Source organism: Halichoerus grypus, chromosome 5, assembly GCF_964656455.1.
Source record: "Halichoerus grypus chromosome 5, mHalGry1.hap1.1, whole genome shotgun sequence".
NCBI classification, from domain to species: Eukaryota; Metazoa; Chordata; class Mammalia; order Carnivora; family Phocidae; genus Halichoerus; species Halichoerus grypus.
Window position 1 is genome coordinate 23,359,663 of NC_135716.1, and position 21,430 is coordinate 23,381,092.

At 36.1% G+C, this 21,430-nt stretch overlaps 1 protein-coding gene across 9 annotated transcripts in view; it reads left to right on the forward strand.

The window, feature by feature from the left end:
* TRPS1 (transcriptional repressor GATA binding 1) overlaps nucleotides 1–21,430 on the forward strand; it is a 255,464-nt gene that overhangs the window by 28,743 nt on the left and 205,291 nt on the right. For 5 of the 9 annotated variants that reach the window (XR_013447732.1, XR_013447731.1, XR_013447733.1 and 2 more), the window contains exons 2-3: nucleotides 15,605–15,762; nucleotides 19,006–19,934. Coding sequence is in view for 6 of the 9 variants with exons in the window: in XM_036120295.2 (XP_035976188.2) it covers nucleotides 15,726–15,762; nucleotides 19,006–19,934 (966 nt within the window). In the remaining 3 variants the exon portion in view is untranslated. Of the gene's footprint in view, nucleotides 1–13,626; nucleotides 13,725–15,604; nucleotides 15,763–19,005; nucleotides 19,935–21,430 lie in introns of those variants that run through there. The other 4 variants (XM_036120302.2, XM_036120301.2, XM_078072076.1 and 1 more) reach the window with 3 other exon arrangements.

The window sequence follows — 21,430 nt, forward strand, 5'->3', positions numbered from 1 at the left end:
AGGACTTTATTGTTTGCCCTGCTGATTTTGGTGCAAAATCTTATTATATGCTGTATCGTTACCAAGATATTTTCTGTAAGCCTTATTTCTTTGACAGAAGGAGCTAGTTTCTTAAGCAATAATTTTCTCTTAAATTTTTTTCTCCTTTTGCTATTTGGCAACATTGTTATAAACATACTAGGTGGTCAATAAATACATACTATATGGATGAATTAATTGACTATAAATTTTGGTATGAAGTGCCCTTGCCTATAGGCAGCGTGTATATATGATATTTGATGTTGCTTTGGTACTTTATTTTCCAACTTGGTGAACAAGAATTTTTTTTAAACCATTAATATTCTGTACTCATGGCATAGTAGGTGGGAACTTTACTGAGAATTAAATGTATCAACTTTTATTTAATAGCCAGACTATTAGGCTTTGGGAAGCCATCAGTTTTAAACAAGGTATATATATGCACATACATATTAATATATTAATCTATAAATGAACATCAGTCAGAATAGAATCATTATATTTCCAGGATTGTAGGTAATTGCTTATGATAAGAAACTACAGTACTGTTGGCACTGTCTTATCAAACAGTAAAAAGATTGCATCAAAATCAGAGATAATTGTTTAGATATTAAATTGTTTTTTATCTTAATAAGGCTTTTCCCATTACATAACTATGTAGAAATTTTATCCCTAATCCATTGGTGTGAAGAGTTTGTGTGAAGTTTGTACGTAGAGTTTATGTAAAGTTTTGGGAACATATATGGTAAATGAGTTGTGTCATATTTTCAGGAAAAAAAGGAATCTTCCACAGAATGTATGCTTTAATCCTTTGTTGCAGAGAGTTGATGATTTTAACCAAACACCACTAAAATTACTAACACCACCAAACCTGTTACAGTTCCGTCAAGAAGCCACATTCTCTCTTGAGAGAGAATGAGCTCTTCTGTTTGCAGAATCACTGAATCCCTGAGTCACTCTCGCCCCCTTCACCTGGCCAGCTTCTGCTGTCTTGCAGTTTATAGTCATTTTCCCCCAGAACCCTTTCTTATACAAAATCTAGATCAGGCGCCTCTGTGTTCTGTTTTTCTTTTCTCGGGCTAGACTGTAAACTCCCTGAGGGAGGGCTTCATGTCTACCTTCACAGGTGTATCCGCAGCGCCTCGATCGATGCCCACAAAATATTATATGGCTGAATGGATACATGTGATGTTGCAGTGGTCCCCCCCCCTTATCCGTGGTTTCGCTTTCCGTGGTTTGTTACCATGTGGACGCAGATGATCCTCCTCTGACGTAGGGTCAGGATGTCAGTAGTAGCCTAATGCTCCATCACCACGCCTGCATCATTCCCCTCACTTCATCTCATCACCTAGGCATCTTACCATCACATCATCATGAGAAGGGTGAGTACAGTGCAGTAGGGTATTTTGAGTCGGTGACCACATTCATGTAACTTTTATTACAGTATATTGTTATAATTGTTCTATTTTATTATTAGTTATTGTTAATGTCTTACGGTGCCTAATTTATAAATTAACTTTATCATAAGCATAGAAAGATCAACAGATCTATATAGGAAAAAACATAGTCTGTGTAGGTTTCAGGCATCCAGTGGGGGATTGGAACATATCCCCTGAGGATAAGGGGGTCTCCTGTAATATATTCTTGATTATGAGCATCAGTTATCATAGCGTATAGTTAGTTTTGTAATAGGTGTACAGAAATTAGAATTCAGTGCTAAATTCTGAAGGGTACTGATGCCAACAGATAACACTTGACTTTGACTTCTGGAAAAAAAATTCTGATGGCAGCTTGTTTGGGTAATCATTTGCCATTTTTTTCATGAGGATGAAATGAAGTGTGCACAAGAGGATAAACTATGGGACATGTTGACATCAGAAACTTTATTCTAAGTTACTGAATCAAACACTGAAGCGGTTCTTTTTCAAGTAGTATTCTTGATCATCAGAAAATATTCCTGAATAGTGCAAAGTATTTCATGCAGTTTTTTTCACTGTGCATACACTGGACTGTAGGCATTACCTTCCAGAATCTGCCTACTCTTTTAGCTCATTTGGACCCTATTGGTGATATTTTGTGAAAGAGAATTCCATTTTCATTTCCATAAGTCAAGGTGGCATATTTTGGGACCTACAACATTTCCCACCCCCCTCAGAAAATGGTAAACACTTAACAGGCTACAATTTAGAGAGACTTCTATAATGTCTCACTTTTAATGTAATTTGTTCTATTTCAACATTAAAGCAGGGCTTTCTTAATGTTATGACAAGATTAAAATGTACTGTTACTCCTGTGATATGTTAACTTTTTCATGAAGTCATTGTGATAGTATTTTATTTTCTGAATATCACCCTGATTTGTGGGCTAAGTAAACAAGGCATCATTTGCAGGTATGAGGATGATAATAATATTATCAGGTACCAATTTTGTTTGTTCAGGTGAACTCTGCATTATAATCTGGTTTTGAAATAACCACATAAAACTGTTATTGTGAAATGTTGTGAAACAAAAAGTTCAAAAGAATGATGGAAGCAGTTAATTTTAAATAATCCTGCTCAGTGTCCCTGTTTTCTGGGCATTGTACCGCTCCTTTCACAAACACCTTTTCCCATCCATGCGTATACTTGTTTCCTGTAGTCAGCAGTTAAATGTATGGAGCGTTCATGCTTTGACACCCAGAACACATACAGCCTCAGTAGATGTGGGGCCAGCCAATCCGTTCTTACTCTGCTTAAACCAAAGGCTCCTAAGCTTGTTCAGGCGACTGTATTCTCTGACTTTGTGGTTCTCTTTGAGGAAGGAACTCCATGCAATAGTGTTAAAATAGTATATCAAACAAACCTGTACCTACAAAACAAATGCTCAGAAATAATGTTTTCACATGTCTCTGTTGACATTTGTGGGCTGCTTGTCCATTCATTTTTAGAGGCCATGTGATAATAAAAGCCAAAGTCTTACGAAAATATTAACCAGGTGGAAAGTTTAAAATGGATAGAATTTTACCTATTAAATTCTCTTCTTTATGCAAGGTGAGAAACACCATCGTTATTTGATTTGTGAGATGGAGTACTTTATTACCTAGATTGAGAACCACTAGCACAGATGAAGCTAGAATCAGCCACACTTCATTTAGACGCGGCATTCAATCAGAGAGGGAGACAAACCATGAGAGACTCTTGACTCCGAGAAACAAACTGTGGGTTGTGGAAACGGAGATGGGTGGGGGGATGGGGTAACTGGGTGATGGGTATTAAGGAGGGCATGTGTTGTGATGAGCACTGGGTGTTATACACAACTAATGAATCATTGAACACTACATCAAGAACTAATGATGAACAGTATGTTGGCTAATTGAATTTAAATAAAAAAAAACAGCATTTATTCAGCCTTATAAAAATACTCAAAACTTAGGAAGAAGCCATAGTGTTGTTTTTCATCTATTTCATTTAGTCTTTTAAGATAAGCATGTTACTTTCACCCCTTTAGTTTACTCATTTGTAAAATAAAGCTGATCAATTCCTTGCAGGCTTTCAGTGAGGACTAAAGAGAGAATTATATGAGCCAAAAAGCAAATAGCTTGTACATAACAGGGCCTCAGTTAGTTCTCTTCCTTCACTTAGATTGTGGTCCACATGATACAGTGTATCCTCTTCTACCACCACCACTACCACCAGCTCCTCTCTCCTACCTCCTTGTCTATTACCTTCTTCTTTCATAGGGTACCTATTGCTTTCTGCTCTTGTTTTTGCCTCTGATCTCTTTTTAAACCTTTTACCCGTTCAGATTTCTCTTGTCCAGAACTTATTTTCTTCTCTTCTCTTTACTCTTTTATTCTTTCTCCTACCACCTTGTTGCCTCCTTTAGCACATTTGGCTCTTTGTGCCCTGCAACCTGGCCTGAGTAACCCAGGGCAGCCTTCTGCTCCATTGAATTGCTTGGGTTAGCCCATCAGACCAGAAGAGCTGAACTATTTCTTCTCATTATATTACTGCATGGTCCCTGCAGAGCACCTGCTGTTTCACTGAAAAATCACACTCACGTGCACACATACACTAACTTTTTAGCTGGAAAATGCACAGCTCATACCTCTATAGCTCAATGAATTATTACAAAATAAATGCTCTGTGTAACTGTCTCTCATGTCCAGAAATAGATATTGTGGGTACTCTACAAGCCCCCTTTGCCAGGACCCTTGTGTCCCCTCCTGTTCTCTGTTCTCTTCCTTTCCCCAGGAATTAATCACTCTCCTGACTGATTCTGATACTTCAGATTGGCTTTGCTTGTTTTTGAACTTCACATGCATTAAAATATAATACCCCTATGCATTAAAAGTATGCATTCTCTTGTGCTTGACATCTTATGCTCAACGTCGTGTATGTGAAATTCATCCATGTTGTTGTATGTAGTTTATTTTTATTACAGTATAATATTCTGTTGTATGACTGTACATTCCATTGTATAGTCATATACCACAAATTTTTAATCTATTCTGTTGAGGTACATTTGGGTTGTTTCCAGTTTTGACAGTTCAAATGATGATGCTATGAGCATTCTTATGGTAGGCTCCATGCCCAGCGTGGAGCCCAGTGCAGGGCTTGAACTCACGACCCAGAGATCAAGATCTGAGCTGAGATCAAGAGTCGGATGCTTAACCGACTGAGCTACCCAGGTACCCCCTGAATTGAACTTTTAAATTAAACTTCTGGTTTTATGTCATTCCATATGCTTTAAGTTGCTAGGAGTCTGATCCAAATGTTTGAGACTTTTCTGTATTCTTTTATGTTCCAGCCTATTCCTTTAAAATATAAGCTTTTATTTATTTTTTATGCATTATGCTATTAGTACAGAATATTTTTAATTTTGGAACGTTAGAGAATGCATGATGAAAAATTTTATAAATCACATTTGTATCTATAAATGCATGTAGTTATAGTAAATACAGGTTTCCCCCACTATCTGAAAGTAGGATTGTTCCTATGAAAACTTTCATAAGCTAAAATGGTATATTTTCAAAGTTTGCATTAAGCCACTTCACTTTTAGAAAAGACCTACACTCTTATAGTAATGGCTTCTTTTGTGAAAGCGAAAATTCTCTTCTGATTTTTTTTGGTTAGCAAAAACAAGTACTAATGTAGGTCTTTCCTAAAAACAAAGTGGTATAATGCAAACTTTTGGAAAGCAGAAGATACCTGTATTATTATATAGTTAATAAATATATTAAATACCATGTGGCACTCTTGTACAGAATAAATAATCATGCAGGTAAATGAACTTATAAAAATTCATTTTGCTGATTACAGAAACATCATTATGGAATTATTACTACATAGAGTATGCTTTTTTTTTTTTTAGTGAACCTTCGTCTAACTGTAATTCAGTCCTCAAATTGTATATAAGGTTATGTAGAGATATATAGAACCCAAATCAAATCAACATAGTTGTAAGTCACAGGTGTTTTGTTTTTTTTTTTTTTTTTAAATATTTTACTTAGAGAGAGCAAGCGCAAGTAGGGGGGAGTGGCAGAGGGAGAGTGAGTCACAGTTCTAAAAAATAAATTTAATTCTTAGTTCTCACTACTTATGCATTTATTGCTGTATGACCATGGATCCGAGCTATGATATCTGGTTCTTTTTTTAGCCTAACTAAAGACTTAATGCCATGAGTCCTTGAATGTCTTGATTTAGTTTGTTATTAATTATGTTGATGATACAACTTTCATTATTTTAGCTTTTATTCTCACAAGCCTATTTAATGTCAAGAGATTCTGGTCTTCCTTAATGAGATAAACAATATGCAGAAATTTCTAAGTGTGCTAACATCACATCTATCCATAAGAACTTTGGTGAGTGCTTACTCTGTGGTAGACTCGTCTCAGTGGGGGGGGCCCGTATTAGTATCACTTGGCTTTTTAGAAACTCATGTCCCCTGCGCCAATATGCTGCTTTATTTCCTCCAGTAATCATGATCATACTGTGCCATTGTTAATGATGGAAATGTGTTCTAGCCTTAGATGTTTTGCACTTGGGAAAAGCTTGAGAATTTTTGATAACACAGAGATATTTAAATATATGAATTATATATTTTGATTAAAATATATGAATTATATATCAGTATTTTGATTAAAATAATCACACATATGAATGGATATACATTATGTTAATATTGTTAATTAACATTTTGTTATTACTTATTAACATTGTTAACATTAATAATATTAATAAAGATATTTTCTGGTCTGGAGGACTTCATAACCTAGTGGGGTAACTGAAACATAAACACATAGTTACAGTGTGATGTGGCATGTACCTTAAAAGGAGATACACATAAATTGGCATGGGTGGTAGTGGAAAAGACTGACTTTTGCTTGTGGAAATTGTAGAGGGCTTTGTAGAAGTAAACCCATTTGGAGTCTTGCATAATTTATTACCTTTAGTGATGTGCTAGGTGTTTGAAGCAAATCCAAAAGTTAGGATAACCGAGTAGTCCGTAAGATTGCTGGGAAGACTGCATATTCACTTGATACAACTATATATACATTTGATGGCCATCTTTATAAAATGGTATCTTTTAGAGTGTTCTCTAGTTTCTTAAAGTGCTGTCACTTTTTTTTTTAAGATTTTATTTATTTATTTGAGAGAGAGAGCGAGCAAGCGAGCGAGAGAGAACACGAGCAGGGGGGAGAGGGAGAAGCACGCTTCCCGCTGAGCAGGGAGCCCAATGCAGGGCTCGATCCCAGGACCCCAAGATCATGACCTGAACCAAAGGCAGATGCTTAACCGACTGAGCCACCCAGGCGTCCCAGTGCCGTCACTTTTGTATCTATAAATGCATTGCCCAGCTGTTGTTCATTAAAACACTAAAGAGTTTATGAGAAATATAATGGGAAACCGAGTGGTCTAGCAAGGCTTTTGACTTTTTTAGACCCAGTTCTTCATGTGCTAGGTCTATGACCCAAGCAAGTGATTTGACTTTTCTAAATCTTAGTTGCTTCATGTGTAAAATGTGAAAACAATAGTATCTTACTTAAAGAATTATTAATAAAAAGTGAAAATCAAATGATGTAATATACTCTTGGCCACGGTGCCCGATTCTTGTTAACAATAATATAATACATTTTTGTTATTAACTAAAAATTCGGGTTATTGTATACATCAACGTTCACGATTGTGAGCCTTAAAAAAAAGGTCTAGTTCTGACTTTTGATTTCTTTCAACATTCAGTTAGATTTTGAAGGAACTATTTGTAAAACACCTGAATCTGGAATTATATCTATATTTTTCCCTTACTCTGTTATGACAGGTGTCCACAACAAGATTGATGGAGAAAAGAAATTACTAATTCGGGTGCAGGTGGTGAAAATCTTTTCTAAAGGTGTGTGTGTGTATGTTTGTGTGTGTTTGGATGGACTCTTGAGTTTATATTGAACTTGAATTTGAAGATTGACTAGATTACCTATACAAAATATTTCGTGAGTGAGTCTCATTTTTGCCTTCACTAATTCTACAGCCCCACACATACATCAAATCACTATTCTTTCTCTTTTGGTGACTGTGTAATGTAGGAGCTGTGGGGCCCATGCGTAAGCTGGATATATGGTCATCCTCTCAGACTCAGACCTCAGTGTGACCTCACCACCATGTTGGCTGTGGATTTAAAATTAACTTATAATTAATTCCCTGTTTCAGATTTACTCTGGCATCTAACCTAGCCTGGTTTTATTATAAATTTATTTTGAATCTTTTGTTTTAATATTTGGAGGTGGGGGGTTGCAGTAACCATAAAACAAAATCCTGAAGCCCATAAAGCGAGAGCCTGGGATTTGTAAGAGTGAGATAGGGAAGCTCTGTATACTTAATTTCTCTTCTTCTACCCTGCCTAGAACCATTGAGCCAGACTAACCTTAAGGTATACTATAAAAGAATGCAGTCATAGAGTGGGTCCACCCTGAACACATATTTATTGACTGTGGTCCGGGCATTGGCTTTCTGTCTTTTATTATGGGTACACATGAGTCTGCAGGTGGAGACTGAACTGAGTTGGGAGGAATGGGATTTACTAATAACCTGAGAGGAGGGTGTGGGCTAGACATGTTCTCCCAGGTATCTATAAGTCATTGAGTATGAACTGTAGGTCCCTTAGCTCAATCCTGGGTCTCTCTCTAACCTCTTTCTGCATGCCATATTCCATGAAACTCTTTGCCATATTTTGGTTCCTGACCAAATTTGGTTCAGATAAAACTGGTTATTATAAATGAATGACACAAATCTAGTACACAGAGTATAGTGTGTTGAATAGATCACCTTAGTGAACGTTAGAAATAATACCTGAAAAAAAATTAGGACTTCTTTATGCAGTGGTAGCTGTATAAACTATTTAGCTCAGAGATAACATTGGGCTCCTACCCATCTGTGTTGATGCATATGTAATTTGGACATCTGAGATCATATGGTACATAGATGTTTATCTTCTGCCTTTTTCACTCAGTGTTCTATCATGGCTGTAATCCTCTGCCATTATACAATCTTTTAAAATACTGATTCTAAATCTTTCATGATAATGGATCCTGATCTTCTTTTAATGTTGCTAGCCATGCTGGGGAGAAAAAAAAAAAACAAAAACAAACCAGGGGCGCCTGGGTGGCTCAGTTGTTAAGCGTCTGCCTTCGGCTCAGGTCATGATCTCAGGGTCCTGGGATCGAGCCCCGCATCGGGCTCCCTGCTCTGCGGGAGGCCTGCTTCTCCCTCTCCCACTTCCCCTGCTTGTGTTCCCTCTCTCACTGTGTCTCTCTCTGTCAAATAAATAAATAAAATCTTAAAAAAAAAAACAAAAACAAAAAAACCCCAAACCAGAAACAAAAACAAACCCTTCAAAATGATCCACTTCAGATCAAAGCATTTTAGTTTTCTTGACAAGTTAATGAAGAAATACTGTTTTGTTTAAAAAATATTATATATGTTTTGAAGTCAGTCATTTTCTTCTTTGAACATTACTGTCTAGAGCAGCATCTCCCACTCTGTGCACACAATACATTAGTTTTGTTGGTAAATGGCATTATGTGAGATAAAGCCAGATGAGATTGGGACAGTCCAATCCAAATTGAACAGACGCCACCACTCCACAACCCCTAGGACTTTTCAGAGCTGTAATTGCTAATGTACAAAGTGGATCTCTGAAGAGGGTATATAAAGTATACAGTTTCCACTAAACTTAATTTGACCAAGGAACCTCCTTACATTTCTTTTTTTGAAACTAATATCATGGGAAGAACATAGAGAAAATTCTTGAATTTATCATCTATGCTTAAACAGTGACTATAATAAAATCCCAGACAGAGCCTAGCTAAACCTGGGGGGGGGGGGTGGTGAGCATAGGAAGAATGTCCTGAAATAATGGTTTATTCAAAAAGAAGTTCTTATAGCTGAAGGTTTCTGAGCCTGTTATCTATCCAAATTATGAAGGGATTATGTGTGTATTTCCTCTTTTTTCTTTTTTTCTTTTTTTAAAGATTTTATTTATTTGACAGAGAAAGAGAGAGCGAGAGCAGGAACATAATTATGGGGAGTGGGAGAGGGAGAAGCAGGCTTCCCGCCGAACAGGGAGCCTGATGCGGGGCTCGATCCCAGCACCCTGAGATCATGACCCGAGCCGAAGGCAGACGCCTAACGACTCAGCCATCCAGGTGCCCTCCTCTTTTTCATAGAGAAAACTTTTCTTATTCTAGGAGTCAAGATCAGAAGTTGCTTTCAAGTGTAGAATTTTAAAAAATCATCTTTCTGTGGAAACACTCAATATACTTAACAAAAGAGAAAAATGATTCCAACCTGTGTGTGAATATAATATATTTTTATCAGAAAGGAAAAATTATACCGAGTTGGTTACATGAAGCAGTCAGCACCGACTAGGTTGGTATTTTAACCACATTTAATGTTACTAGTATGTATTCATTACACATTGTGGAAAACATCCATCAGTACTGTTTACTAGTTTAAATGGACTTCTAATAATACATATAGAACAAAGATCCCTGATCTCTTGGAACTTATATATACAATTGTCCTCTGAACTTACTTCTAATTCCCCTTCATAGCCTGTGTACATTTGCTGATTCCTCATGATATTTGTGCCTTTCCCATTGGACATCCCTGCTTGCTGTTTGGACTGCTGTCCTCGGATGGGTGAGGCCTTTTGAGCTGTTTCCTGTGGTATCTTGGAGATGAGCAGAGTGGTTTGCAAGTTACTGGTTTCGTGACCAAGACCTATTGTATATGATAGCGCAAACTTACTTCCCTTCACTTTGGCTATTTAACATATATATTTAACGCACACATGTTATATGTAACATATATGTTGAATAGTACATTGTGTTAAATTTATATTTAATACACATGTATATGTTTTCTCTCTCTGTGTGTATATATCTATATATACACACAGGACTAGTATAAGCTCTCAATATGCCTTCATGGTATTTGTTTTAATCTTGGATCTAGAATGGCACTCTTAAAAAAATTAACAAAAACTTTGCCTAATAAACTCAGCTGATCAATGCCTGGAAGACAGTGAGCATTCTTACTGAATCTTCATGGTATGCATTTATTAACTTCACTATACTGTATATGCATGTTAATTTACCGAATGGATTGGCAGGGATTGACACAGATTTCTTATGGGAGATCTGAGACAGATGTTATCCAGTTATATTGCTGGATTGAGTTAATAATTGAGATTTTCTTTTCTATTGAATAACAGAGTGGAAAACAGACAAAGCAACATCAATATACTAAAATTAAACTACCTTTAATGTACAAAGATGTTTTTTGGCAAATGCTGGAAAGAAAGTCAAAGGCATTCCTACAAATCTTAACACTCATTATTTTTGTTATCAGTGGAAATCTAATTTACATACAAACAAAATGTCAATTCCTGTCATAACCATCAAGATAAATAGATGCATTTATACTTTTCCATGAGCTCTACTTTTTGAACTTAACGTGCTATGTTTGGCTCTTTGCCCATCAACCAGGTGAAATAGTCTTAAGTTTAACAAAGAAGAGGGATGAAGTTACATCCGGCCCGTGTACACATGCAAAGTCATACTGGCCTGTTTGAACCAACAGTTGTCATTGTACGTTATTTTAATTTTTTTATTTTTCCTTTGAGAGGAAAGAAAACAAAAGGAAACACGACATACATGTGAGGAAACAAATGATAACGTTTCTTAATTTGCTTAGTGAAATTGTGATCTTATTCAAAGCAGAGTTTGTAATACATTTGCCTCTCGCCTGTTATGAAAGCAAAAATAATCAGTTCCCCTTTCCTTTTGATAACTCATGATGGATACTTGCTTTATTTTTGTTGCCTTAATTAGGGAAATAGGTGTGTGCTTCATTTTTTTCACATATATTCTACGTTTTTTTTTTTTAAAGATTTATTTATTTTTGAGGGGGAGAGGGGCAGAGAGGAGAGGGAGAGAGAGAATCTCAAGCAGACTCCCTGCTGAGCGTGGAGCCCAATGCTCGGCTCAATCTCACGACCCTGAGATCATGACCTGAGCGTGATCAAGCATTGACACTTAACCAACTAAGCCACCCACGTGCCCCTTCTACAGTTTCAAATAGACTTCTAGCATAAAGTTTTTAAAGGCAAAAAACAGTTTTCTAATTTTCATATAAAAGTAAAATGGTTAACGAAATTCTCTAAGATGTGTATGGATATATGGAGACTCATTTTGGCAAATCTGACATGATTACTTAACTTACCAGACCATCTCTTTTTACCTAGACTAGTACATTTGAAATGAAATATTTGAAATATAGAGAGCATAGCTCGATGAAATAGAAGGCTAATAAAATATGTTTGGGCCAACATCAAAACTCTTTGAAAGAGGATATCTAAATAATGTACATTTTATCTCAGAGAGTCTTGGGTTAGTTCTCGTGTCCAGATGACTATTAATGGGCTTTGTGCTCTGAAGCATATGTTAATAGAAGTGATCATTTTGGATTAATTTGATGTGAATTAATAAGAGATTTATTTGATGGGAGTTGTTTGAAGGTGATGACATTTAAATCTCAGCAGGATTTAAGATATCCAAAAATACCTTTAAAGATTCAGGAACAATCAATTCAGAGAGAGCAAATTAAATAGACATGGATAGCAAAGAACAGGATCTGACATTGGGTTTATGAAGTTTGAAGCAGTTTACAAAAAAAGCGATCTACCATTGAAGTATTGCTCTGGAATCTGAAGAAACAGAAACATTTAAACTCCTTCAGCAATTCTTGGGTTTATGATTTGGATAAACAATGTTCTCTTGCATTTTATAGTTCACTTAAGCAATCTGATTTTGATCTGTATATATGGAGTAGACAGGATTCAAGGTTTTTTCTTTTTTTTTTAAACCAATGAGCAAACACATATGTTCTTTAAAACTGAACTTTATATGTTGTTCATATGGAAGCTATCTAGTTTGCTATAGGCCCCAAACTTGACCTTCCTTTTATTTTGCTATCACTTGCTTAATTCTTTAAATTCTTTGTGGGGGACTTTTGATCAAAAGAAACAATTTACTATTTTTTTCTTTCTTCTTAATTTTTTTAATAAAACCTACATGAAATGTGTAATTAATAACTCGGTACTCCTAGGTTGTTGATACAAACAAGCACGGAAGAATCATATATTAAGGAGAAGACTACCATGTCTTTTCTTTTGTGTTAAGCTTTGATTTCAAACACTTGAAAGTTTTATTATCTGGAAAAACAAGAAGAGAATGTCATCTGGTATTATATATTATGATGACAAGAACTGCTACTTATAATAAAAATCATACTCAGCAGGATTTGAGACTGAGCTTAAATTATAAAGCCTTTCTCCCTTAACGTTTTAGTCTTGCTGAGGTTCTTTCTTCCTTCCTTCCTTCCTTCCTTCCTTCCTTCCTTCCTTCCTTCCTTCCTTCCTTTCTTTCTTTCTTTCTTTCTTCCTTTCTTTCTTTCTTTCTTCCTATCTATCTACCATCTATCTATCTATCTATCTAGAGAAGGAGTCAGTCAATTGGAAGTGCACTCATTTGAAATGGTTTTTGGAAAGATCCTCCAAGGCTTTAATTTTTTTGCGAAAGAAGGGTTCCTTATAACATTTTTTTTTTGCTTTTTAAAGATATACTTCTTCTCTCTTAAATGAATGACTAATGGTAAAACTACAGTCATCTTACTAGATGTTTGGCACGTACTTATGCTGGGTATACATTTATTGAATGAATGAATGAGTGTTGGAGGAAATGAGTAACTGAGTGAACGGTAAACCTCAGTGGTATTTATGCCTTCCTTAGTTACTGATGGTTTCATATTTTATAGTCTTTTAGGGAAATTGGATAAAGTTTTTCTTAGGTAAAATTATAGTGCCTAAGCCATTAACCAGAACCATTATAGAATCTTAGAGGTTCGAGGAAGTTTAGAAATCATTTATTGCAATTCTCTCATATGAGTAAGAACAGAGGCTCAGAGAAGTCAAGGGGCTTGCCCTTGATTACATCAGCCACTGATTGGAATCAGGTTCAGAAACTGGACATGTGATTACTGTACCATTCTTCCTTCCTTTGTTTAGGGTCACGATGCTACAGAGAACATAGGAATTTATATCTCTTACCTTCAAGGAGTTTCTCATCTAATGGAAATAAATTCTTGTTCTAATCTGCACTGGCACTGGATGTATGTGTGATCTCAGCTCTCTTTTTAAATTACTGTAATAGTTGATTTCTTTGGTTGAGTAATTCATTTGATTACCTACTGCAAAACTCTTCGGAGCAAGTATTTCTTAAATGTATGTGTGTATTATGTATGTATATGTACTTATACATACATATGAAATAAGACTAAATCATTAATGGTTAATTCAAAGCATCTAGGTATTAATAGAAAACTCAGATTCCTTTTGCTGTGAAGATGCCATTCTGAGAACATGAGTCACAGTCTTCTATAGAAAAAGGATTTTTTTTATATATGTAAGCATTTTAATCAGTAAGATAAAAGACTTACCAGAATGATTTTTTTAAGCTTTAATGCTGATTATTTCCACTGTCTGATACTATAATGTAGAAATAATACAGTATCCTACTGTTTCTTATAACAAACTTTTTTTTTAACTAAGAAATACAAAGAAAGCCTTTATATTTGTTTTAATTTAGGAGGAAATAATTTAGAAATTTGGATTTTTGCAAATGGAATGTCTTACATCTCAGTAATGAAAATAAATATAAATAGTGCATTTTTAGGAAGCTAAGCATGTTTTACCTTGCTGAAGTATCTTGACACATAGTATGTATTCACATTATGTCTGCTGTGAGAGGAGCATTATGTATTTGTATAGGTGGGGAATGATGTAAACTTGGGACCCTCACCATCTCCACCTCATCCCCCTCCACCCCCTAGGTCAGTTTTTTTATCTCAGAATTGAACAGAGGACTAAAGTTAGCAATTTTGGTCTTGTAGCTCTCATTTAGATTCTTCAGTTCCTTCTTATCCACTTCACTTTTAGCCCCATGATCCAAATGATTGTTTATAATGGACCTACTGTAAACTGGCATTTTGAACTCTTTTTTGGTAGTCAGTATGAGGGATATTGCTATTATATAGTTGAATAAAGACGTTTTCAAATAGAGTTGCCAAAACACTCCTTGATGCGATTATCTAATTGTTTTATGACCATTATTGCAGTATCTGCCTTGATAATTTCTTTTTTTTTAAATTTATTTATTTGAGAGAGCAAGCAAGAGAGAGCACGAGCAGGGGGAGAGGTAGGTAGAGGCAGAGGGAGAGGGAGAAGTAGATTCCCTGCTGAGCAGGGCAAGCAAGGCAGGGCTTGATCCCAGGACCTGAGCCTAAGGCAGATGCTTAACCAACTGAGCCCCTGCCTTGATAATTTCATTCAGATAATAAAGATGATGGGATAATGAGGGTTGAAAGCTGGTTCAATCACAATTTTATGAAGTTATTTGTCAAGAGCGAAAATAGAAGATTAGTAAAACTAGCTAAAAAGATAGCCCGTGTTACGGTGTGTAATGTTTCTGTAACTGTTGGGAAGGCTTACACAGATCCCAATTCTTGATGGCATTGCAGTAGTTCCTTCCTCAGCCACATGGTATATACACTGCTGATGTGAGTTTGGAAGAGCTTTGCAATGCGTACCACTTCTTGTCTTCAGCTGTGACTGTATAATATCAGTAGGTACACCTGGTATCTTTTCCAGAAGCATGTCCCCTCCACGTTTACTAATTAAGATTATCTATCCCCACCCCAGTGTAGGTAAGTATTCTGGTCCTTAGGGTTTGGGAGTTTTAGAGGTTAAATCATACATCACAGTCTGTTGTGAAAATGACTTCTGTAATCTTTTATATCACGTTCCTCCTTTTCCTGCTGTTTTATTAAAACCCAGCGTGGGGGAAGAACTTGCTCAAGGTTTGCTCATGCATTTATTAGGTATCTTTGAAGCAGACTGTGGTGCTGGCATATTAATGTATTTTAGGTGTGATACGTTAAAGCATATTTACATCATTTAGGAAGGAAATATTTTGTTTTGTTTTGTTTTGCAGATGTACAGATCAGCTCTCAAAATGTCTTCTGTGTCTTCAGAGCGTCTTCTAAGACAATTGCATTAGCCTCCTGCTAGTTGACTAATAGAATTAATAATTGTAAAAAGCACTCTAAAGCCACATGCCTTATGAAGTCAATGCTGGGTATGATTTTACAAGTATGTGATCTATTTTTTCAAGTGAAAATGTTAACTGGAAAAGTTCTTGGCACACAGTAAAACATCGTGCAATCTGTTATTTGTCTTAAAGATAATAACTTGAGGGTGGCTGTAGCCTTACGATATCTAACTTATGACTTGTTAGGGGAGTTTCTTCCACTTAGAAGTATTGCAAATGTGCTTATATTTACATAATATGTCATTCTGAAAAATTACGGTGATATAATTCCTGTAAAAAATTATTTTTCTATAACTACTTCAAAGTATAGTCAACTAAATTAACCATGATTTTTTTTTAAAGAAACTAAAAAGAACATGCCCCTTCCACCCACAACAAAAAAGAAAACACAAATGACCTTTCTGATACTTCTTTGAAGTTTTAGCAGTTTGACATTCTTTGCGATGTATATTTTTAAGGGCTCTATTCAGTATAAGGAGTCAGTGAGTCATATGGGTTCTAAAGGTCTGTTCTTGGTGGAAGAGGGAACTGAAATTTGAAAGGATGATAATTTAATCGTATTTTCTCTTCGTTGCTTTAGTCGCTGCTTCAGTACCTTTTAAACTATGACCTATTACTTTTCTGCATGATAACAATAAATCAGCAAGTTCTAATTCTTTTTGTTCTGAAAAACAAGTTACATTTTTCAATATTAACATATTTATGTCTATTCACTTTTAAGTATTTTATCTTAGTTCCTTGCTCTGTAAAGTGTTGCTGTTTTTCTGATCACCTTGACATTAATATATGGGCAGAAACCATTTTCTCTTCACTTTAATGGAAGGGTGATCTTAATGAGTTGGATTATTTCATTTTCATTTCCTTATGGATCCTGCCTTTCATATAGATTTTTGTCTTTTTCTGTGTAACCTTATTTATTTCATTTTGGTGGCACTATCGTTAGGGTTAACTTACAGTGAGGAGAAAATGTTGAAATACAAATGGTATGGTTATTCAGTATTTGTCCAAGAAAAGATTAAATTGCAATGGTTACTAAAGACTTTATGTGTAATAGAAAAAACAAACAGGAAATTCAGGAGGGAAAGGCAGGAGGCGCTACAGCAAATCAGCACAGTTTTATGTGTAGGAATAGCTGATACTCTATAAGCTAGAATGTAGGCCAAGTTAAGAATAGCATTTTTTTTTTTACTCAAGGTCTTATATTTTTTTATTATTATTTTTTGTATTTTAAATGATAGCTGATTTCTTAAACTTCCATTTTATTATTTTTTCTTTCCTTTTTAGTTTTCCTTTTGTTGACTACCAGTAAAATTGCCCTGCACTCTTCTGTGTGTAGGTACAAGTCCCCAAGTTCTGTCACTTCTGACAGAGGACTAGATGTCTACCAAAATGTCGACATCAACAGATGAGACATTAAAATGCAAACATTAAAAAAAAAAGTTAACCAGTGTTCCTTTTTTTTTTTTTTTTTTTTTTTAAACAAGGGTTACCTAGCTTAGTTTACTTTAGGACTAACGGTAATGACACCAAGGTGAAGACCATTTTCTCTCCCCACTCCATGCCTTGGTCATGCAGGTGACTCGAGCATCACTTGTACTTGACACTTCAGTCCTTCATCCTATAACTGTTGTTGTTGTTGTTGTTCCAAGAGGAACATATACATATTCTATGTATATTTAATGACTAATGTTATTGTTATACAGAAAGGAGAGTGTACTTTCTTAAGCACAGTTACACTTTTTGACATTATTTAGTATTTTGACTAAATAATGACTTTATTTTGACTTTAGAATTTTGACCTTGGAAACAATTCTTTATACTCAACGAGGGCAATATCTTGGTTCAGTGATTCATATTACAAAAATTTTGCTTGACCAGCTCTTCGGAAATGAAGGTACACCCATATATCCAAAGCCAGGGTGGCTTCTTAGTACCTGTGAGAAATTATAGATGAAAACAACTGACACCTATTATTAATTTGGATTTTCTCAGGACATCGTGGGTAATCATGGTGTAACTAAATGTTAAATCTGCCCCTGTGGCAGAGTCGGCCAGTGAAGAAGCCTTGTCTTATTAGTCAGTCACAGGTGGATTTTCCTAAGCGACGTTTGGGTGACAACTCACACAGCACTTGCAGTTTTTCAGCTGGGGGATTAAGGAACATGAGCCATGAACCTCAGTTCTCCCTCGAGCCTCTGTGACTGCCTTTTTGTTATTGACACAACACAGATTGTTTCTTATCTCCTCGTACCGAAGTTCTGATTCATTAGACTCTGGTAGAGGAATTTGTCACAGTGCTCTTATTTTGACTGTACTCATTGATGCCACGAACTTGAAAGGCCTAGTTGAGCTAGCACGTGAAGGTGAGCCATGGAAACCTAACATTTTGCCATACTGAGCTACAAATGACAATGTCATATGGTTCAATTTAATATTGTCCTTCTGTCATCTTCCAGTCTGCTCCTGCTGGTGGGATTGGTACTGTCTCCACCTGGCTGGGCGTAAGAACCCAGGACTTAGTGAGGTTCCCCATCATGCTCGATAGAGTCCCCAGTACACCCAGCCTGGTCCCTCTGATGTGTCCCAGGTCCTCCTCCTGACTTTCAGGCAAGGTCTCCAAATGGGGCTTAAAGAGATTTATCAGTAGGACAGAGATGAAACATTTGTTACCCTTCATTCCTGAAAGTAATAGGGCAGTTTTCACATTGTTTATAACATGCTGTTTCTGTCTCTTGACTATGAGGATATTTTGGTTGAAACTATATTTATATCTTGGTTGCACAGTGTGTAACAATATTGAGTTCCAATTTATGTTGTTTATATACATATATACATAGCATATAAATAAACATGTAATATATATTCTGTAAACATAAACATGTATACCTATTTTATAAACATAGTATGTGTATATATAATATATAAGGATTATAAATAAGCATATATATATATATATCATCAACTATAACTGAAGAAAGTGAGCAAAAAATGTTTGGCAGACAAGAATAATAGGAAAAATAGAGCTAGTAATAATCAATATCTTGGTATTCATAAAACCATTTAAAAATAGTAAATGAGCCACTCTATGACAAAAATAATTCTAAGTGTAAATATTTGCTTTAGTCTCCGTTTTTTGCTATTTTTAAAACACTTTTTTCCTAGAGGAAGTTTTTTTATATGCACCTTATAAAGCCTTGAATAGAATAAGTAAAATGCTCTAGATTAGATCACATATCTGCAGCTTTCAGATAACCTTGCATGTCCTTTTCCTTGCATTTTTACAGATATGGTCCGGAAAAAGAACCCCCCTCTGAGAAACGTTGCTAGCGAAGGCGAGGGCCAGACCCTGGAGCCTATAGGTACAGAAAGCAAGGTATCTGGAAAGAACAAAGAATTTTCTGCAGATCAGATGTCAGAAAATACGGATCAGAGTGATGCAGCAGAACTGAATAATAAGGAGGAACATAGCTTGCATGGCCAAGATCCATCCTCTAGCATCAAGAAGGGCTTAAAAAGCTCAGTCCTGAGCGAGAAGGCTGGCTTCAATTATGAAAGCCCCAGTAAAGGAGGAAACCTTCCCTCGCATCCACATGATGAGGTGACAGATAGAAATATGTTGGCTTTCTCATCTCCAGCTGCTGGGGGAGTCTGTGAGCCCTTGAAGTCTCCTCAAAGAGCAGAGGCAGATGACCCTCAAGATATGGCCTGCACCCCATCAGGGGACTCATTGGAGACAAAGGAAGATCATAAGATGTCACCAAAGGCTACCGAGGAAACAGGGCAAGCGCAGAGTGGTCAAGCCAATTGTCAAGGCTCAAGCCCAGTTTCAGTGGCCTCAAAAAACCCACAAGTGCCTTCAGATGGGGGTGTAAGACTGAATAAATCCAAAACTGACTTACTGGTAAATGACAACCCAGACCCGGCACCTCTGTCTCCAGAGCTTCAGGACTTTAAATGCAATATCTGTGGATATGGTTACTACGGCAATGACCCCACAGATCTGATTAAGCACTTCCGAAAGTATCACTTAGGACTGCATAACCGCACCAGGCAGGATGCTGAGCTGGACAGCAAAATCTTGGCCCTTCACAACATGGTGCAGTTCAGCCATTCCAAAGACTTCCAGAAGGTCAACCGTTCCGTGCTCTCTGGTGTGCTTCAGGACATCAATTCTTCAAGGCCTGTTTTACTAAATGGGACCTACGATGTGCAGGTTGGTGCTCTGTTCTGTTACCTCTTCTTACAGAAAAAGCGAGTAGTAATGAAATGTGAATTCGTACACGTGTGTTAAAATCAAGCTCCCGATACCAAAGGGGTGGCCTGCTAGATTCAGCAGGACAGATGGACACATTCCATAGCTGTTTTAGGCAAATGTGTATGCAGAGGTGTCTTTCATCTCTTATCATGGAAAATAATCTCAATATTTCTATTAGGTTGGGAAAAGTCTTTTCATGGGATTAGCTAGGCTTCATATTTCTGGAAATATTTCATGGTAATTTGATGTTTTCCCAGTCTTCCAAAAATGCCACTAATCTTTATGGTTCCACATGATGGTAGTTTATGCTTTGTTCTAGTTTTAGATTAGAAATCTTTCACTATCATCTTTCCTTCAATGAGGATCTTTCCTGTGTCTGGCATTAGGATTTGGTTTTTATACTCAATGTCAATCCAATTGGACTAGATTTGGGTCATATTGACAGTTGCAGAGATATACTCCAGAAAAAGGAACATAATTGCAAATGAAAATTTGGAAATAAAAGTTTACATTGATTATAGGGACAATAAAGCATTCTTTTCTGCATTTAAGGAAAATAGTAATTTATGAAAACATTTAGCAGTAATTTAGATTTCTGGTTTTATTAAAAGTGGCATACCTTTTTGATCTACTCTTCTGTCTTTAGTTTATGGCATATGTGAAATGAAAAAAAAATCTACCATTTCAAATAGAATGAAATGCAGAACTGACTCTAAAGAAATGTATTCGTTTCATTTTGGCAATTTTAGCATAGTCGAAACTCATGGTCAGCTTGAGAAAGTGTATTAGTTTCTGTTTTAGTCTGTAGATTTTTATTGTATTATTCGGCCAGTGGATTTCAAAACATATTAGATGTAATAGTAACCTTCTTTAGGAATGATTAGAAGAAGTACCAGGGAACTAATGAAATTACATCATTCTTACTTGACCTCCTCAATCCCTTAAAATATCAGTCATTTTGATCAACTCAATAGCTCTGGCACATTTGCTCTAGACCTCTCTATTGACCTGGTTCCAATTAAGAAAGGCAGGCAAAGGAATTGTAAATAACAGGTAGGGAACATATTTTGCAGTCCTTGTAAAAAGAATCAGAAGAGAAATTTCCAAGCCTTTAAAAATGTCAGAACAGCAATCTTATCACTTTAAGGGAGATAGAAAGAACTCTTAAAAAGCCAGTTTCATCTTTGTAGACCTCTCTTAAAAATTCCGTCTTACTTTGTGAATTTCCACAAATAGAATTATTTCTGTGGAGCAGCAAATTAAGCCAACATAGTTATTATGCATGAAAGCTGCATGCTTTGAACTGCTGTCTTATTAAAGATCATTTCACTGTCTTATGTCAGATACACTCTGCTGTCAAACCATGATTGGAACGCAAATACGTGTTTTAGATAAAAGGGCTAGAAGTGAATAATGTCAGTATGTGAAATGGTGTTTTATAATTAGCAAGTAAT